This window comes from Bison bison, unplaced genomic scaffold (assembly GCF_000754665.1).
Source record: "Bison bison bison isolate TAMUID 2011002044 unplaced genomic scaffold, Bison_UMD1.0 scf7180017864468, whole genome shotgun sequence".
Lineage (NCBI taxonomy): Eukaryota > Metazoa > Chordata > Mammalia > Artiodactyla > Bovidae > Bison > Bison bison.
Genome location: NW_011495029.1, coordinates 2,733,122 through 2,750,707, shown reverse-complemented (window position 1 = coordinate 2,750,707; position 17,586 = coordinate 2,733,122). Strand labels below are relative to the sequence as shown.

Below are 17,586 nucleotides of genomic sequence, written 5' to 3'. Positions count from 1 at the left end.
CCAACTCAATGGACATGGGTTTGGGTAGATTCTGGGAGTTGGTGATGGACAGGGAGGCCTGGTGTGCTGCGATTCATGGGGTCGCAAAGAATCAGACACGACTGAACGACTGAACTGACTGAGAGCAGGCCCCTGTCAGCAGGGCCCTGAAATGTCAGAGCATCAGAAATCCACATTAAAAAGACACGCTTAATATCTTTTCTGGGCAAAATGCCTGGTAGTCAGTGTCTTCCATTTGTCTTTACTCTACCTTTAGGTTCTTAGGTAAATTTCCTTCCCCCTCTTCAACATTAGTGTTACAGTTTCTGTAGTTAAACTCTACGCTCTGTGTCTACCAGTGGTCTTGGTTTAATTTTCACATTTGAGAATTATTGTGGAAATAGTTTTGTATTGAATACCTTAATACAGAGCCAGTATAAGAAGCTGTTTGGAGAACAGATGGCAAAGAGCCTTAAGGGATTGCAGTAGTGACTTTGAGGAAAGTACCTGAAAGTACCTATCTTTTTCCAGTTATTATAAGTTATCAAACATACCATTCTCCTTCCAGGAGAATGAAGTCCTACAGTAGAAATTTTAGGAAAGCCTTATCCATCTTTTTGAAGACCATCTTAGAAGCATTTCCTGTGATGGTCATTCTTTCAGTCCTCCCCCTCTAGTACTGCACTTGTCATAGAATCTCTCTTCTCTGCAGCTCACATTTATTCCCATGGAGTATCTTACTTTTATATGCAGAAACTTCAGAAGTACCTTTTTATTTTCCTTTCTCTCTAGAAGTAAAATGAGGGCTAGTTTTCTATTTCTTACTCTGAAGATATTACATTTGTAAATCTGAAAAGCCAAATTTATATTTAAAATTTGATTTCAGTTTTCAAATGATCATCATGTGTTTGCATTGTTTTCTTGCCTCCACATTATGCTTTTCATGTTAATGTAGGGCACTCTGTTGAGTAAGTAAATAATCACATCTGACATCTGAAAGTTTAGAAAAACCATTAAATTCTCCCATAGAATAAGAGATTTTATTCTTGGCTCTTTGGAGTTCTAGTCCTTATTTCCTTGTAGCTTTTAACCAAGTTATTATATATATATACACATACACACACACACACACACACACACATATACGTATATATGTACATATATATTTTTTTTCTCTTGACTAATTTAAAACTTTAATATAGACCAGGCACTGGAAATTTTCTCCAATATTATATTTTTACCTTCTAAAGCAAACTTTAATGAACTGTCATGAGTGGGACATAAAATTGAATTGTTTCAGTCAGATAATATACTTTAAGGGAATTGAAAGAATCAAGGAACACTGGAGATCGAGTAGGTGAAACCCCCCTACTCTCTTAATAAAGTTGAGATTTCTTCTGGGTTTTGGCACAGTCTAGCTCTTCTAGAGCTTGCCAGCCAGAGAATGCTTTATCAGTAACTACTTCCGAGCTATGGGCATGGAATAAAAAGAATCTCTTTTACTGAAAGGGAAAGTCAGTCTACTTGGTCCTACAGTTGTTATAACTTCCTCTTTTAGTCCTAGCAAAAACTCAGAGAAGGTGATGTTGGCTTTTGCCATAGGAGCAAGATTCACAGAGGAAACAGGACTATCTATTTAATTCCTCTATGTATATGACATGGACTTCTTTGTAAGCATTATCACCTGCACCTCTGAGTAGAAGAAGAAGGGTATTTATTAGGTATATTGTAACCTGAGTTTATATAACGTTAATATATAATATTGACAATTTAGAATGTGAAGTCCCACTTAGGAAGAATAGGGGAAATGTAATCCTGAAAGCATGAAAGGGAAAGAGAAGCACATCATTATAAGACAGTCTGTCATCTTTTGTGAGCATAACTACCAAAAGCAAATGCTTAGAACTTCCATATTCATGGGCTTGTGTTTCTATAAGATGATAAGACTTTGTCGAACTTTATCCATCACATTTGAGTATGTGTATCTGATAACTCAGAAATTTCATTCCTTAACATTACATTTGTCACTCAGTTTGCAGAAAAATTTGATTGCTGTTGCTGTCTTGAAAGTGTGAGTTCTCTCCATTTTGGTGGCTGCTTTGTAGCCCTGCCACAAGATGTAGCAAAACCCCCTCCTGAGAAGGCCTTGATAGAAGAGAAAAAGAAATAGTAACATGAACAGTTAGCAAGCGAGATGTTGCCTTAATCAAGCTACAATGATGATAATAATCTTTAAGAGTAGTTTCAGATCTCCAGATTCTGTGTACTACAAGGAGGCTGTGATTGCCATACTTAGAATATAGTGGGCAATTAATGATAAAGATGGATTCTATTCCCTTCTAGAAATGTGAATTTGAAGTGTTGTAGTTAGGTATATCTGATAAAAATGTATTTGGTTACCTTTTATTTCTGCATTATCCAGTGTGGAAATGAAATTTATGACACTGGTCATAGGAAGTTAAAAATAATGTATGAGGAACAACTGGTTAAAAAATTTGCTTTCAGAATGAGTACACTGGACATTGTCACATAAACATGTTGAAATGTTTTAAATATCCATTAACATTTCTTTGATGTTTGGAGCTAAACAGAAGACCTGGCAGAACAGGACATTATTCCTCATTTAATCTTCTCAGCAACTTGTGACTTTTACAGATAATGATCCTGATGAATGAGAGGTTACATAAGAGGTTAAGTTCTCAGTAGCTTTTGTCTTATACAAATATATTTAATCTTAGAAACAGTGTTAGAAACAATAAATATGAAGTAGGAAGAAAATTATGGACCTTCTTTAGTAATCTGCCTGCAAGTTAATCTAGATACTTAGACTTTCATCCTTTTGCATAATTTAATATATTTAAAAGTTAATTAAATGCCCTCCCCAAATCATTACTTGGTAGTGATGAGCCAGGGCTGTTCATTGTTGACTAGAAATGAGGCAGTAATTTAATTCAGTTTCAAAATAAATTCTTCATTTTAAATAAAAACTTTTTACTAAAATAGATGACTTTTCTGTTAATTCATACATGATGAATTCTTATTGGAGATGGGTGACAATATAAAACAGTGACTGTTTTTTCCAGATTATTTACTGTTCTAACCCATGCTCTAATAAATTTAAATGAATAATGTACCTACTTTTAAAAAATTTTATTTATTTTTTAATTGAGGGATAATTGCTTTACAGACTTTCGTTGTTTTCTGCCAAACCTCAACATGAATCAGCCATAGGTATACATATATCCCCTCCCTTTTGAACCTCCTTCCCATCTCCCTCCCCACCCCACCCATCTAGGTTGATATAGAGCCCCTGTTTGAGTTTTCTGAGCCATATAGCAAATTCGTGTTGGCGGTCTGTTTTACATATGGCAATGTAAGTTTCCATGTTACTCTTTCTGTACATCTCACCCTCTCCCCTCTCATGTCCATAAGTCTATTCTCTATGTCTGTTTCTCCATTGCTGCCCTGTAAATAAATTCTTCAGTATCATTTTTCTAGATTCCGTATATATGCGTTAGAATAATGATATTTATCTTTCTCTTTCTGACTTACTTCACTCTGTATGATAAACTTAACATTAAGCACATTGGTAAAAATAATTGCTAAATATTGCTCTTTTCCTTTAACAGATATTATATAGACTTGTTGCCTGAGATACAACAATTAGAAATTTTATTATCTAAGGGCTTCAACTTATATGGTTGAGAACTTCAGTTTCTGGTTTATAGGAGATCCTTAATAAATTGTTACTGAACCTAATTTCTTTAACTGATTTTCTTACTAGTATAAAATGATTTATTTACTTAAATATTAGCAAAATATTTATGAACCAACAAAAGAAAATACATGCTACATATTTTATAATAGAATCATTTTGATATAGACTTAAAAGCTCTATAGTAGGGAAATAATTTTTTCACAAAGAAAGCATGATATTCCCTGGAATTTTTGTCTTTGGCTACTTTCATGTTGATCACTTTCCTCTGCCTTGTTTTCCTGTTTTTTTAATGTGTATTCCTCTTTCTTGCAGTTCAACAACATGTTGTTGTACTGTGTGCCAAAATTCAGCTTGGTGGGCTCTAAGTTCACTGTTCGAACCAGGGTCGGCATCGATGGAATGAAAATTATAGAGACTCACAATGAGGAATATCCACACACTTTCCAGATATCTGGGAAAGAGAGAACACTGGAACTGCAAGCCAGGTAAGAGAACCATTCCTCTCTCACAACTTTCGAAAAGCATCAGGTTAAACAATAATCCTGAGGCCTTTTCCCAAGCTTGGTTGAACATAAATGGAAACATGTAAGCTCTTGAAAGTCAGAAATTGTCTTCCTTTTTGATTCCTGGTATCTAGGATAGTGATTTTTCAGACAGTAAACATTCAATAAATTAATATGGCTGGTGAAATTTACAAGGTGCAAAGAATGAAGTTGTTGCATTCAAGCCAAAGTTTCAAGTCTTGGAGGAAAAATTTCTGTCCTAACCATTTTCCCCTCCATCTTTCCTTTTGGTTCACAAATGTTTATTGATGTTTATTATTTCATGATAAACGTCGAAGCTTTAGCAATCTGTCCTTCAGAGACTCTGCATCCTTAGGACTTAATGGCACTTTGGTCTAGAGAATGACTGGAGGAGGCATTTTGGAAAAGATAATTCTCCTGCCACAATTGAGGATACATAAAGGGGGCCATTTAGGGTGCTAGTAGCCTCTTGCAACCAGGAATTCTGGAAGGGGTGGCTCTTCTCATATGCTTTATTGAGTAGGAGAAAAGAGCTAGAGGTCTAGCATCCATCCCTCTAGCATAACCATGTTTAGAAAGAAAAAAAAAAAACACCTGATAACCACCTGTAGTAGATCATAGCCACCTCATGTGTGAACCTCTAGAAAACAGAATGCTGTCAGATTTTAAAATATCTGCTTTAAGAAGCTATCATCCTTTTATCCTATAAAGACCAAGCATGGTGAAAATTGAGATTGGCCAGAAGTTCTGTACAGATCAAAAGGTTAACTACTAATCCCAGCTCTAATAGTTCTGATACCTTAGAGCCTGTGGAGAATCAGAGAGCCCTTGTGTTCCTTTCTGTGTGGTTCTGGCTGCTCACGTGAACTCATCCAGGATATTTGTACTTATTAGTAAGGTGCCTGCCAGGCTACAGTCCATAGGGTCGCAAAGAGTCAGATACAGCTGAGGCGACTTAGCATACACAACTCTGTACGAGCTTAAACTTCATATTTTCAAAAGAGAATAAATTATTTTAGTATGAATTTGTGCCCAGGGAGCAAGGGAATGGTGAATACAGATATGGAACATGTGGCAGACTAGGAAAGTTTAAAGAAATACCTCACCAGTTCTTTGATTTTCCACAGAAAATATTTAATGAACCTGCTTTGCTTAGGGAGCTTCCAGGAAGGTTCTCTGAGGATTAGGAGGTGGAATTTCAAGCATGAGTAAAAGTGGTGAAGGACTTGGCCTTAAATGTTACAGTTTTCCTACTTTATCATGGTGAGATTTGGACCCCAGCTGTCAAACCTAAGAGAACAATGTATGTTGCTGTGGGTGGAAGCTCCTGACCGAAGTCCTTATTCAGTGGTTGACTTACGAAGTGGCCCTGGTGACAAGGAAGACTCATCAATACTTCAGATCATCATGAAAGTCTTCATTACTGATGAATGAAGGTGTTGCTGGCTCTGAATGTGAGCATAGTTCCAAATCTGCAAACCTAAGAGATGTGTCTGAACAGCAGATAAGAGATTGTCAAGGTTTCTTGACTTTTCTGAGTAGGGAGGAACTCCAGCCCCTCCATTACCAGGTTGGGCTATTTTTCCCTTCAGGATGGGGCTGATCCATGAAATTTTTTTAAGTACAGGCAGTTTATCATTTTGCAGAGTTGCAACATGTATTATAGGATACATTACAATTAGTATTGAAAACACATTCATTTTTCTTTAAATTTCTTATTCCCCTAATCTCATTTGGAGAAGGCAATGTCAACCCACTTGCCTGGAAAATCCCATGGACGGAGGACTGGTAGGCTGCAGTCCATGGGGTTGCGAAGAGTCGGACATGACTGAGCAACTTTGCTTTCACTTTTCACTTTCCTGCATTGGAGAAGGAAATGGCAACCCACTCCAGTGTTCTTGCCTGGAGACTCCCAGGGACGGTGGAGCCTGGTGGGCTGCCGTCTATGGGGTCGCACAGAGTCGGACACGACTGAAGTGACTTAGCAGCAGCAGCCTAATCTCATTGCATTAGTTGTATTTATCATTATTTGGTGACTTGAAGATCTGAATGAAATGTGATTATTTATCTTCTGGTCCATAATGACTCTCTCAAGGGTACAGAGGCACATTGAAATTCTCAGAAAGTCAGAGGGATTAAATGGAACCTCAATTTGGGTATATATTTGATGGTATTTAAAGAGAATTCACTTCTGAAGCAAATACAGGGAAAAATGTACTGCTTTTCTTATTAAATAAGTCAGCCTCAAGACTGACCTCTTATACTCTGCTTCCCCTTCCACATTCAAAAGAATATAAGCTTTTGAATCAAAATTATTTTATATAGTTTTAATCAATGGTTTTCTATTGCCAAATGGTTATAAAAATAGAGTAATGAATCAACAAAGGAGTAAAAAAAATCTGTCATGATTGAGAAAGTAAAACAAAAAACATTGAAGACTTGTCAAGTTACTTTTCGTTTAAAAGGCTAAAAGCAGCTAGCAGATGACTATGCTTCCAGAGGAACAGAGTTGATTTTGTGGGAGTGGGCATAGCATTCAGAGAAATCTTTTTTGAGGGGTAAGATTGAAGCCCCTGCCCCCACCAAGGTTCTTGGTTCAAGGATGCCTATGTGAAAAATAAGCAGACTCTTCAGCATTTGGCAGGCACAGATTCCAGCAGCATTCCTGGCATATCATGATACTCAGTAATAAATTTGTGAGAAAGATGGATGGTGTTACAGGAGGAAGCCTCCTGCAGACTCACATATGTGATACCTGTGGGACTGAGGCCTGTGACATTCAGTCTGAGACTGGGCCTCAAACTTAGCCCTAGCCTACAAAATACACACAAACAAATAGAGCCCATTCTTTACAATCCCTCAATTTGGAGATAAAGTCTACTAAGTGGGAAATTATTTTCCCACCAGAAAATTATTAAATACTGAGGTTCATTAATCTGTAAAATCTCCTTCCCATAGGTATTTAAATCTTTGTTGTGTTTTATCTGTAATGAATTAGGCGTGGTGTTGCCTGAAGCCTCCTAGCAAAATAAAATTAAATTGCCTATTAAAGGAAATGTTAAATAGCTCCCCAGGCCTTACAAAGACAATTTATGTTCTCAAGGATAATTAGAATCTTTCCTAAGATGGGTTGTGACTAGTAGCCTTTCAAACCCTCATGTGTTTTCATAAAAGTGAATTGGAAGACTAAGCCTGTATATATCTAGTATAATGCTAGATCTACAGATACCTAATATATACAACTAGTGGATGGTTGTTAAACCAATAGAAGCCCAACTTAACTCTCTCTGCCAAAAATTGTATGTACCAAAATAAATGGATAGTCTAAAACTGTGTTTATAAATTCATATGTTCAGTTGCCTGAGATTCTGTTTTAGTTTTATTATAACTCCTTGGACATCCCCAAATTTTTCATAAAATTGGAATAACATAAAAACATAGTTTTATGCACCAGATATAACTCATTAATGTTCTCTTTTTTTCACTTTAATTTTTTGTTGTTATATGTTTTAGTTCTGAGCAAGACAAAGAAGAATGGATCAAGGTAAACCTGATTTCTGTTTTCATTTTTGTTTTGTGGTAACCTCTGTATGTCTGCTCCAGTATTCTTGCCTGAGAATCCCATAGACAGAGGAGCCTGGCAGGCTATAGTCCATCGGGTCATAGGAAGAATCAGACACGATTTAGCAACTAAACAACAACAACTGTATGCGTGCCCAGATGTGCATATATTGTTGTATTATGCACATATTGTAGTCATCAGAATAAGTTAGTCATCACCTTTAATTTTTAAAGTGATTTATATCTTAGGTATTTGTTTAATAAAGTATTTATTTGGTTAATTAATTTGCGTGTGATACTTTAATATGTGTTTGAATTTTGTATATATTTTAGGCACTTCAAGAGACTATTGATGCTTTTCATCAGAGGCATGAAACTTTCAGAAATGCAATTGCTAAGGATAATGAGATTCACTCAGAGGTTTCTGTAAGTTGAATTAAATTCTTTAAGTTCTTTTCTTTCTGCAGTTGCACAATATCTATCTAGTCATTTTGTTATCCATTTTTTTTCCCTTTACGACACCAAAACTGGCTGTTTGGACAGAATCTCATTTCTTAGATGAATACAATAGAGTGCCTTTTCATGCTGCTTAAACTTCTTTGAACCTTTGTTTTCTTTTGCATTCTGAGTTTCAGGACATGGTACGAACAATGTTGTTAAAATAAATGAATGGATGGATGGAAATGACAGTTTTTGCCATTAAAATTGAATCTCTTTCCTTTTTAGACTGCTGAGCTAGGGAAAAGAGCTCCAAAATGGATCCGAGATAATGAAGTTACAATGTGTATGAAATGCAAGGAGTCTTTTAATGCCCTGACAAGAAGAAGGCATCATTGTCGAGCATGTGGACATGTACGTGAGATTTCTTGGTTATTAAGGTTGCTAATTGGTATATAAGTGTTATAAAATCATTATCTTGGAAAATAAAAAGAAATCATGCAATAAATCACTTAGTTGATAAACTTATTTTGGTGATAACTTTATGCAAAAGATTGTGTTGGGTCCAGGGGGAAGACTGGTAAGCAAAATGATAGCCAGTTTCACAGAGCTCACATTTTAATGGGGAAAATAGATCCATCAAGTAAACAGACAAGAATTTCAATTGACTATAAATGCAATAAGAAATCAAGAAGCTAAAATGGAGAATAATGGTAATGAAACAAGATTTGGAAGCAATTTTACTTAGAAAAATGAAGACCTATCTGAGGGGTTGATATTTAAGCTGATGCCTAAAATATGAGCTAACCATAAAAAAGAAAGGCAGGAAGTACATTAAGGCAGTAAGAGTTGTATATCAAAAGCCCTCTGGTAGGAAAGAACTTGATCTAGTCTTGAGACTATCAAAAGGTCATGCAGCTGGAGCATAATGAGTGATTTAAGAAATAGATAAATAAGAACCAAAGGAGTAAAGAGCTTTGAGAAAATAAGAGATGAAACCTATAGCTTAAGTAGAAGTTCAGGCTTTTTGATAGGGAGAAGGCAGCTTCTCTCCATTATAACAGAAGATGAAGGGAAAGGTGAGTGCTAATGTAGATGTGGTTTTGTTTTTTGGGTTTTTTTTAAATGCACTTTGATTTATTATTTATTGTTTGTGGGTGTGTTTTTGGTTTTCTGGTGAGAAATGAGGGAATTTAGGTCTGATACTACTACATTTTAATTGAAATATGAGAAAGAGTCATCATTCAAAAGTAAAAGGGAAAGGAAGAAGGGGGCAGGAGATTTGAAAAAAGAGAGTTGTCTTTGGGCAAGGAAAATAGCCTACCAAAGATACTGTGATGGCCTGCTGGCTACCTTTTAGAGGTTTATGGTTATAAATTTAAAAGGACACACTAGCCCATTTAATACAGTGATGTTTCTCTAACACAATTCAGCAACGCAAATCAGAAAAGGCAGCTGACAGGTTTGCAGCAATTGAATTGTTGCATATGGGAAGAGTGAGAAGAAACAAAGCATAAACTGAAGCTGGAGAGAAGTAGTAGCAGGTTTTGGAGGGCCTTGTAAACCAAGTGGAAGATTAATACTTTCTTCTAAAAAGCAACACAAAGACAGAAGGGTAGGCATGGTAGAGTCATGATTGCATGTATTATTAGTATGCTTTTGTGCAACAGTTTTTATTGATAGTACTCATAGCTTATTCTCAATTACTCTGCGGATTTATTCTTCCTTTTTTTCCAAGTTTTGACTCAATGAGACAGATTTATAATCAAAACCAAATTGTTAGTGAATATCTACCCCCAACCACCCCACGAGGGTAAGACTTTTTACTTTATCACTGAGTTTACTTGAAATGATATCAGATATTGACAAACTGTTTTTAATAAAAAAAACATGTGTGAATATTCTATGGCATAATTTGAAAATAAATATTAATTGATATGAATTTGCAGATACAGACATGTCTAATTTTAAATCCTAGAGTAATTTCATTGTAATCATAAGAAAACAATGGATAATTTTTATCATGAATTTTACATGCTGTGAATCTAACCCAAAAGTTTTGCTAATATTTATATTTCTCAAATATAGTTTTTCTACTATAAATGGAAAATTGCTTCTAGAAGCAAGGAGATAATTTTTTTAAACCACAAGGTTTTTTTTTTTTTTTTTAACAATTGCCTTATAATAATTTGAAAGAAATACCATTCACTAAGAAGTAACATGCATTTGCATTGTAGTCATTCATTCTATAAATATCCTTGGTATTCTATAAATGTCATTGGCATTCCATAAATATTTATTATATAAATAGGGATCAAAATATACAAGGATGATTCCTCATAGAGCTTAGAGCCTAGTGAGGTTGACAGACATTAATCAAATAATCACACAAGTATATGATTAGAAATTGTGATCAGTACATGAAAAAAGTACGTGAAACTTTAGTAACACAGTGGTGAGATGGTCTATATTCTGGAAGTTGGAGGAGTCTTCCTTGAGGAAGTGAAATTTGAGTAAAATATCTGAAGAATGAGCAAGAATTAACTCACTGAAGCATAGATGAGAGAGAGAAAGAAGCATAGCACTTTAGAAACTATAAGAAGTCAGTGTCACTGAAGACAGAATAAAAGGGATAGATCATGCAAGACTTTATAGGCCATGGTTAAAAATTTGCTCGTTATCCAAGAGCAAAGGGAAGATTTTAAAGGAATTTAAATAGAAGAGAAACATAGCAGATTAGCATTTTAAAGGAAGTGAGTATCTCATTCCATTTGGAAAATAGCTTGAAGGGGCTCTTAGAGCAGCACCTGGACTCTAGTAAGTATGCTACAAGGACCAGTCATGAGGTCCAAGGACACTGATAGCTTGGACTCAGGTGATTGCAAGGAAGATATGACAGACTGAAAAAGTGTCTGGGAGGGAAATCTATGGGGTGAGGTAAAGAGAGGGGTCAGGATGACTCCTAGGTTTCTGACTTGCCATGACTGGTTAGAAGGCTGTGTTATTTAGAACAATAGAGAGTACTGTTGGGAGGGCTAAGTGTAATAAGGAGAAAGCTGAGGGCAAGGAAGACTATGAATTCCTTTGGGAAGGATATTGATTAAATAACCAGAAGTATGCTTCCCAGGTACTTCGGTAGTAAAGAATCCACCTGCCAACGTAGGAGACGCAGGAGAGGCAGGTTTGATCCTTGGGTCAGGAAGATCCTCTGGAGGAGGAAATGGCAACCCACTCCGGTATTCTTGCCTGGAAAATCCCATGGCCACAGGAACCTGGCAGGCTGTAGTCCATAGGGTGCAGAGAGTCAGACCTGACTGAGTATACATGCATGCACATGAAGTATGAAAATCTGTACCAAGCCTTGGAAGATTTCCTACCTTTAGAGGCCAGAAAGAGAAGGATGAGCAAGCAGAGCCCATCACAAATAACATTCTAATACCATGACAAATATTCCAAATGTTCATGGGAATATTACTAGTCTAGTAAAAAATTTGCCTTTTGCATTTAGCTTTTTCTCATTTATTATTACCCATAACTGATTACTGTTTAAATCTTATTTTATAAATATGGTTATTCACTATGTTATTTTTTCTTAATTTAAGGTGGTTTGTTGGAAGTGTTCTGATTATAAAGCTCAACTTGAGTATGATGGTGGTAAATTAAGCAAAGTCTGTAAAGACTGTTATCAAATAATAAGTGGATTCACAGACAGTGAAGAAAAGAAAAGGAAAGGAATTTTAGAGGTATGAAATATTAAATACTGGATATCTTTCAGATTTTTTTCTTTTATTTTTTATTTTTTATACTATAAATAGAATTTCCTTTTAACTCTGAAAAATACAAGTAATATATTTTGTTATTTCTCTTAGTATAACAATTTGGACCATGACAAGCAAGATTTATACTTTTGTTCTGTTGCTAACTCTTGGGATCATGCTTAGTTATATAGAAAGAAGAGGGGCAGTGCTTGATTAGCCAACAAGCATTTGAGAGTAAATCTAGTCCTTCCTTGGTTTCTGGGGGATTGGTTCCAGGCCCCTCCACAGATACTAAAATCCATGGATGCTCAAATCTCTTATATCCATTCAGTGGTGTGGTACAGCCAGCCCTTCGTATCCTTAGGGTCTGTATCCACAGATATAGAGGGCTGATTGTGTATTGATTTTGTGAAGGTGTAATCAAATATTAGAGTATTAATTGTACCTCTTTTAATGCTCAACTTATTACAATATATCTGTGTATTTTTAAGAAGAAAATGTCTCTCAGTTTCATCATATTGGCTTTGAAAACTACTGTATGATATAAAAATTTAGATTAAAATCTTATTGCCTGAAAAACTCTTCCAGCTTATTGCATTAAAAGCATCGTTTAATGGCCAGTGACAGAAATCTGAGAACTATATTGAAATACGAAATGTCTTACAACTGAGTTTGATTTAATGTTTTACATAAATTCAGACCTCCCAAACTTAGGATCTATAATGCAACTAATATCTGGAATGAATTTTATACCCAAATATATTAACAACATAAGTAATAAGTTATATAATAAGGCTCTTGGTGACAGAAAGTTCAAGATAGCCTGGAAATCTGTGAAGAATAGGCTCGTGATCAAAATTCTTATGTATCTAAAGTTATAGAACATTTACAATTCATTGATTCTAAGAATCACTTAGTATTTATTAAACATCTGTTCTGTATAAACATACAAAAGTCATTTCTGTTAACTGAAGAAGGATCATAAACATTAAAGTCCACTTGAGGTTGAAGTGTGAAGACAGCTGAGCGCCGAAGAATTGATGCTTTTGAACTGTGGGGTTGGAGAAGACTCTTGAGAGTCCCTTGGACTGCAAGGAGATCCAACCAGTCCATTCTACAGGAGATCAGCCCTGAGTGTTCTTTGGAAGGAATGATGCTAAAGCTGAAACTCCAGTACTTTAGCCACCTCATCCGAAGAGTTGACTCATTGGAAGAGTCTCTGATGCTGGGAGGAATTGGGGGCAGGAGGAAAAGGGGACGACAGAGGATAAGATGGCTGGATGACATCACCGACTCAATGTACGTGAATTTGAGTGAACTCCGGGAGTTGGTGATGGACAGGGAGGCCTGGCGTGCTGCGATTCATGGGGTCGCAAAGAGTTGGACATGACTGAGCGACTGAACTGAACTGAACTGAACTGAGGTTAAAGTACGGTCCCACAAGCTATAACTCTGTGTTCTTCTAGGATATAGGTGTTGCTTGTATGGCGAACCAGAGTGGACTTTCTCTGACAGGGCATGGTGGAAAGATGTACTTCAGTAGATCCTAGAAACAAAAGTCATAATTTAGTATAAAATTTTTGCAATATGGTAATACGAAGTATGGAATGCCTTGGGGTCAGGGAAAATAGGTAACATTTCATTTGAGTCCAGAGTTAGTGTTCCTTGTTTTCAGATTGATTTTAAATGTTCATCTGCTTAGCTATATTTTTGTAAAATACACAATTATGTACTCAGGTATCGTCACAAGTCAGATTGATGTAAAAGTTTCTAAATGCTTATTCTTGCTTTTTGTGCTTATCTCTAACTGGTAGCAAAACAGTTGGCACACCAGCACTGCTCAGTGGATGACACTGGATTTGAGAGATACAAAATAGATGCAGGGATTTTCCTAGCAGTCTAGTAGTTAAGACACTGCATTTCCACTGCAGCGAACACAGGTTCAATACCTGGTCAGTGAACTAAGATCCTGCATGCCTCAAATAGAAAGAAAAGAAAAAGGCAGAGAACAGATGCAAACCATTGACCATTTTTTTTAGTATGGCCAAAAAATAGAAAAGAAAAAACAGAAAATGGATGCAAACTAATTGCTTTCCATAATATATGTAATAAAACCATCATTAGTCAAAGGATTTTGTTCCCTTTTTAACCAGTTATTTATGTGTTAGGAGCCAAAGCAGAAAACTGTACATGGCTCTACCAAGAGTTAATGTAATTTTAATAACTTTGAAATTATCTCAGGTAAAGGGCAGAGATTGCTGGTAATCATTTGCCTTTTTGCTATTGTATTCTTAAATAGTGACGCTGATAGAGCATTGTGGCTAAGAGTTCAAGCTCTGGATCCAGACTCAAATCCTAGTACACCATTTCCTAAATCTTAGGAAAGGTAGTTCATCTCTAAACCTCATGATAATGAAAGCAATACCTTTTCGGTGTTGGTGTTAATGTTACATGAATTGATACAAGTAGTAAGCTAAGAAAAGTGCCTTCATAGTAAGTAGTCAATAAATGTTTCAGTTCAGTTCAGTTGCTCAGTCGTGTCTGACTCTTTGCGACCCCATGAATCGCAGCACGCCAGGCCTCCCTGTCCATCACCAACTCCTGGAGTTCACTCAGACTCACGTCCATCAAGTCAGTGATGCCATCCAGCCATCTCATCCTCTGTCTTCCCCTTCTCCTCCTGCGCCCAATCCCTCCCAGCATCAGAGTCTTTTCCAAAGAGTCAACTCTTCGCATGAGATGGCCAAAGTACTGGAGTTTCAGCTTTAGCATCGTTCCTTCCAAAGAAATCCCAGGGCTGATCTCCTTCAGAATTGGACTGGTTGGATCTCCTTGCAGTCCAAGGGACTCTCAAGAGTCTTCAACACCACAGTTCAAAAGCATCAATTCCTTGGCACTCAGCCTTCTTCACAGTCCAACTCTCACATCCATACATGACCACTGGAAAAACCATAGCCTTGACTAGACGGACCTTTGTTGGCAAAGCAATGTCTCTACTTTTGAATATGCTATCTAGGTTGGTCATAACTTTCCTTCCAAGGAGTAGGCGTCTTTTGATTTCATCGCTGCAGTCACCATCTGCAGTGATTTTGGAGCCCCCCAAAATAAAGTCTGACACTGTTTCCACTGTTTGCCCATCTGTTTCCCATGAAGTGATGGGACTAGATGGCATGATCTTCATTTTCTGAATGTTGAGCTTTAAGCCAACTTTTTCACTCTCCACTTTCACTTTCATCAAGAGGCTTTTGAGTTCCTCTTCATTTTCTGCCACAAGGGTGGTGTCATCTGCATATCTGAGGTTATTGATATTTCTCCTGGCAATCTTGATTCCAGCTTGTGTTTCTTCCAGTCCAACGTTTCTCATGATGTACTCTGCATATAAGTTAAATAAGCAGGGTGACAATATGCAGCCTTGACATACTCCTTTCCCAATTTGGAACCAGTCTGTTGTTCCATGTCCAGTTCTAACTGTTGCTTCCTGACCTGCATACAGATTTCTCAAGAGGCAGGTCAGGTGGTCTGGTAATTCAAGGTCTGCTAATACAATTAAAATTGACTTAATTCATCATAGATCTAGATGCATATTTAAATAACTATTGCAGATGAACCTTCTTTGGGGCAATCCCAGGAGGCATTTTATGTAAATATATTATAATGTATCAATATTCCCTTCAGTTGAATTACCTCGCTATCTGGGTTTATTTTGTGTTCATTTCTCTGTCTCACTATTTCTTTGCATTATATTTTCTAGATTGAATCAGCGGAAGTATCTGGAAACAGTGTGGTATGCAGCTTTCTTCAGTATACGGAAAAGTCAAAACCTTGGCAGAAAGCTTGGTGTGTGATCCCCAAACAAGACCCTCTCGTGCTGTACATGTATGGTGCCCCCCAGGTATCTAAACTATATCTTTCTGAAGGGACAGAGGGAGGCAGGTGGACATTGAACTTAAAATTTTTCCATTACTTCTCTATAAAATAAAAGAATTCATACAGTTTCACTATTTTTCATTATAATTGAAAAATATAAGTAATTGTAATTCAGATTTATTTAGACTGATTCCTTCTATATCTGCTTAGCTGCTCAGTCATATCCAACTCTTTGTGACCCCATGGACTGTAGCCCACCAGGCTCTTCTGTTCATGGGATTCTCCATGCAAAAAACATTGGAATGGGTAGCCATTTCCTTTTCCAAGGGAGAGGGGATCTTCCAGACCCAGGGATCAAACACAGGTCTCCTGCACTGCAGGCAGATTCTTTACTGTCTAAGCCACCAGGGAAGCCTGATTTCCTTCTATAGCCAAAAATGTTTTCTCCCTATGGATCATTTGCCCCCTTCTGTCAATCCTATTCAGTGGGTTTGAGAAAATATGGGTTGAATTAGTGAAGAGCATGGGAAGAAGAGGTTGAATCAGAGGGAAAGGCAAGCAGCCTTTTTAATAATAGGAAATATCAGTAAGCCTTTTTTTCAATCCCTGAAAGGATAGATACCTGAAAAAGAAAGCAGTGTGAGAAGAAGGTGACTTTAAATCAACCTTGGATTACCATTATCCAGTAATAATTTGGGGGGACCTTGTGTGAATGTCTCTAAAATAAGAATTTGGGAACAACAGGCATACAGCAGGCATTAATGGATTGTATTGTGCTTAAAAACCAACAACACATAAATCAATTGTGCACTCACTTAGAAACATGAAAATTTTAAAGTACCTGTTGTATTTTAGCCTATATCTACTTTAAGGGGTAGTGAAACTTTATTTTCAAAATAGACTAAAAATGCCAAGATGTGTACATGTATTTTTTACAGCATCGAATAAATTTCAGATGTATAGCACAGCTATTCAGAAATCGCTGTGTGTGTGTGAAAGTGAAAGTCCCTAAGTCGTGTCCAACTCTTTGAAACCCCATGTAGCCTGCCTGGCTCCTCTGTCCTTGGACTTCTCCAGACAAGAATACTGGTAGCTGTACCCTTCTCCAGGGGATCTTCCCAACCCAGGGATTGAACCCAGGTCTCCTGCATTGCAGGCAGATTCTTTACTGTCTGAGCCACCAGGGAAGCCCATACACATATTTTTTAGATTCTTTTCCCTTATAGGTTATTACATAATATTCAGTATAGTTCCCTGTGTTATAAATAGGTCCTTGTTGGTTATCTATTTTATACATATTAGTGTGTGTGTGTGTGTGTGTGTGTTAATCCTAGCCTCCTAATTTATCCCTCCTTCCACCCCTCTGTCCCCTTTGGTAACCAAAAAGCCAATTTTTTTTTCTGTGTCTGTGTCTCTTTCTGTTTTAGAAATAAGTTCATTTGTGTCTTTTTTTCCTTTTAGAGCCCACACATAAGTGATATCATATAATATTTGCCTTTCCTTTTCTGGTTTACTTCACTTAGTATAATAATTTCTGTGTCCATCCAAGTTGGTGCAGATGGCATTGTTTCATTCTTTTTATGGCTGAGCGATATTCCATTGTGTATGTGTGTGTATAAATATACCACGTCTTGTTTATCCATTCATTTGTGGATGGATATTTAGGTTGCTTCCATGTTTTGACTATTGTAAATAGTGCTGCACTGAACATTGAGGTGCATATGTCTTACTGAGTTATGGT

General features: G+C 36.8%; 1 protein-coding gene across 4 annotated transcripts in view; it reads left to right on the top strand.

The window, feature by feature from the left end:
- Positions 1 to 17,586, top strand: part of FGD4 (FYVE, RhoGEF and PH domain containing 4) — a 227,555-nt gene that overhangs the window by 203,430 nt on the left and 6,539 nt on the right. For 3 of the 4 annotated variants that reach the window (XM_010860576.1, XM_010860578.1, XM_010860577.1), the window contains exons 11-16: positions 4,010 to 4,182; positions 7,735 to 7,765; positions 8,116 to 8,208; positions 8,509 to 8,634; positions 11,823 to 11,963; positions 15,730 to 15,870. In XM_010860576.1, coding sequence (XP_010858878.1) covers positions 4,010 to 4,182; positions 7,735 to 7,765; positions 8,116 to 8,208; positions 8,509 to 8,634; positions 11,823 to 11,963; positions 15,730 to 15,870 — 705 coding nt within the window. Of the gene's footprint in view, positions 1 to 4,009; positions 4,183 to 7,734; positions 7,766 to 8,115; positions 8,209 to 8,508; positions 8,635 to 11,822; positions 12,011 to 15,729; positions 15,871 to 17,586 lie in introns of those variants that run through there. The other variant, XM_010860579.1, reaches the window with a different exon arrangement.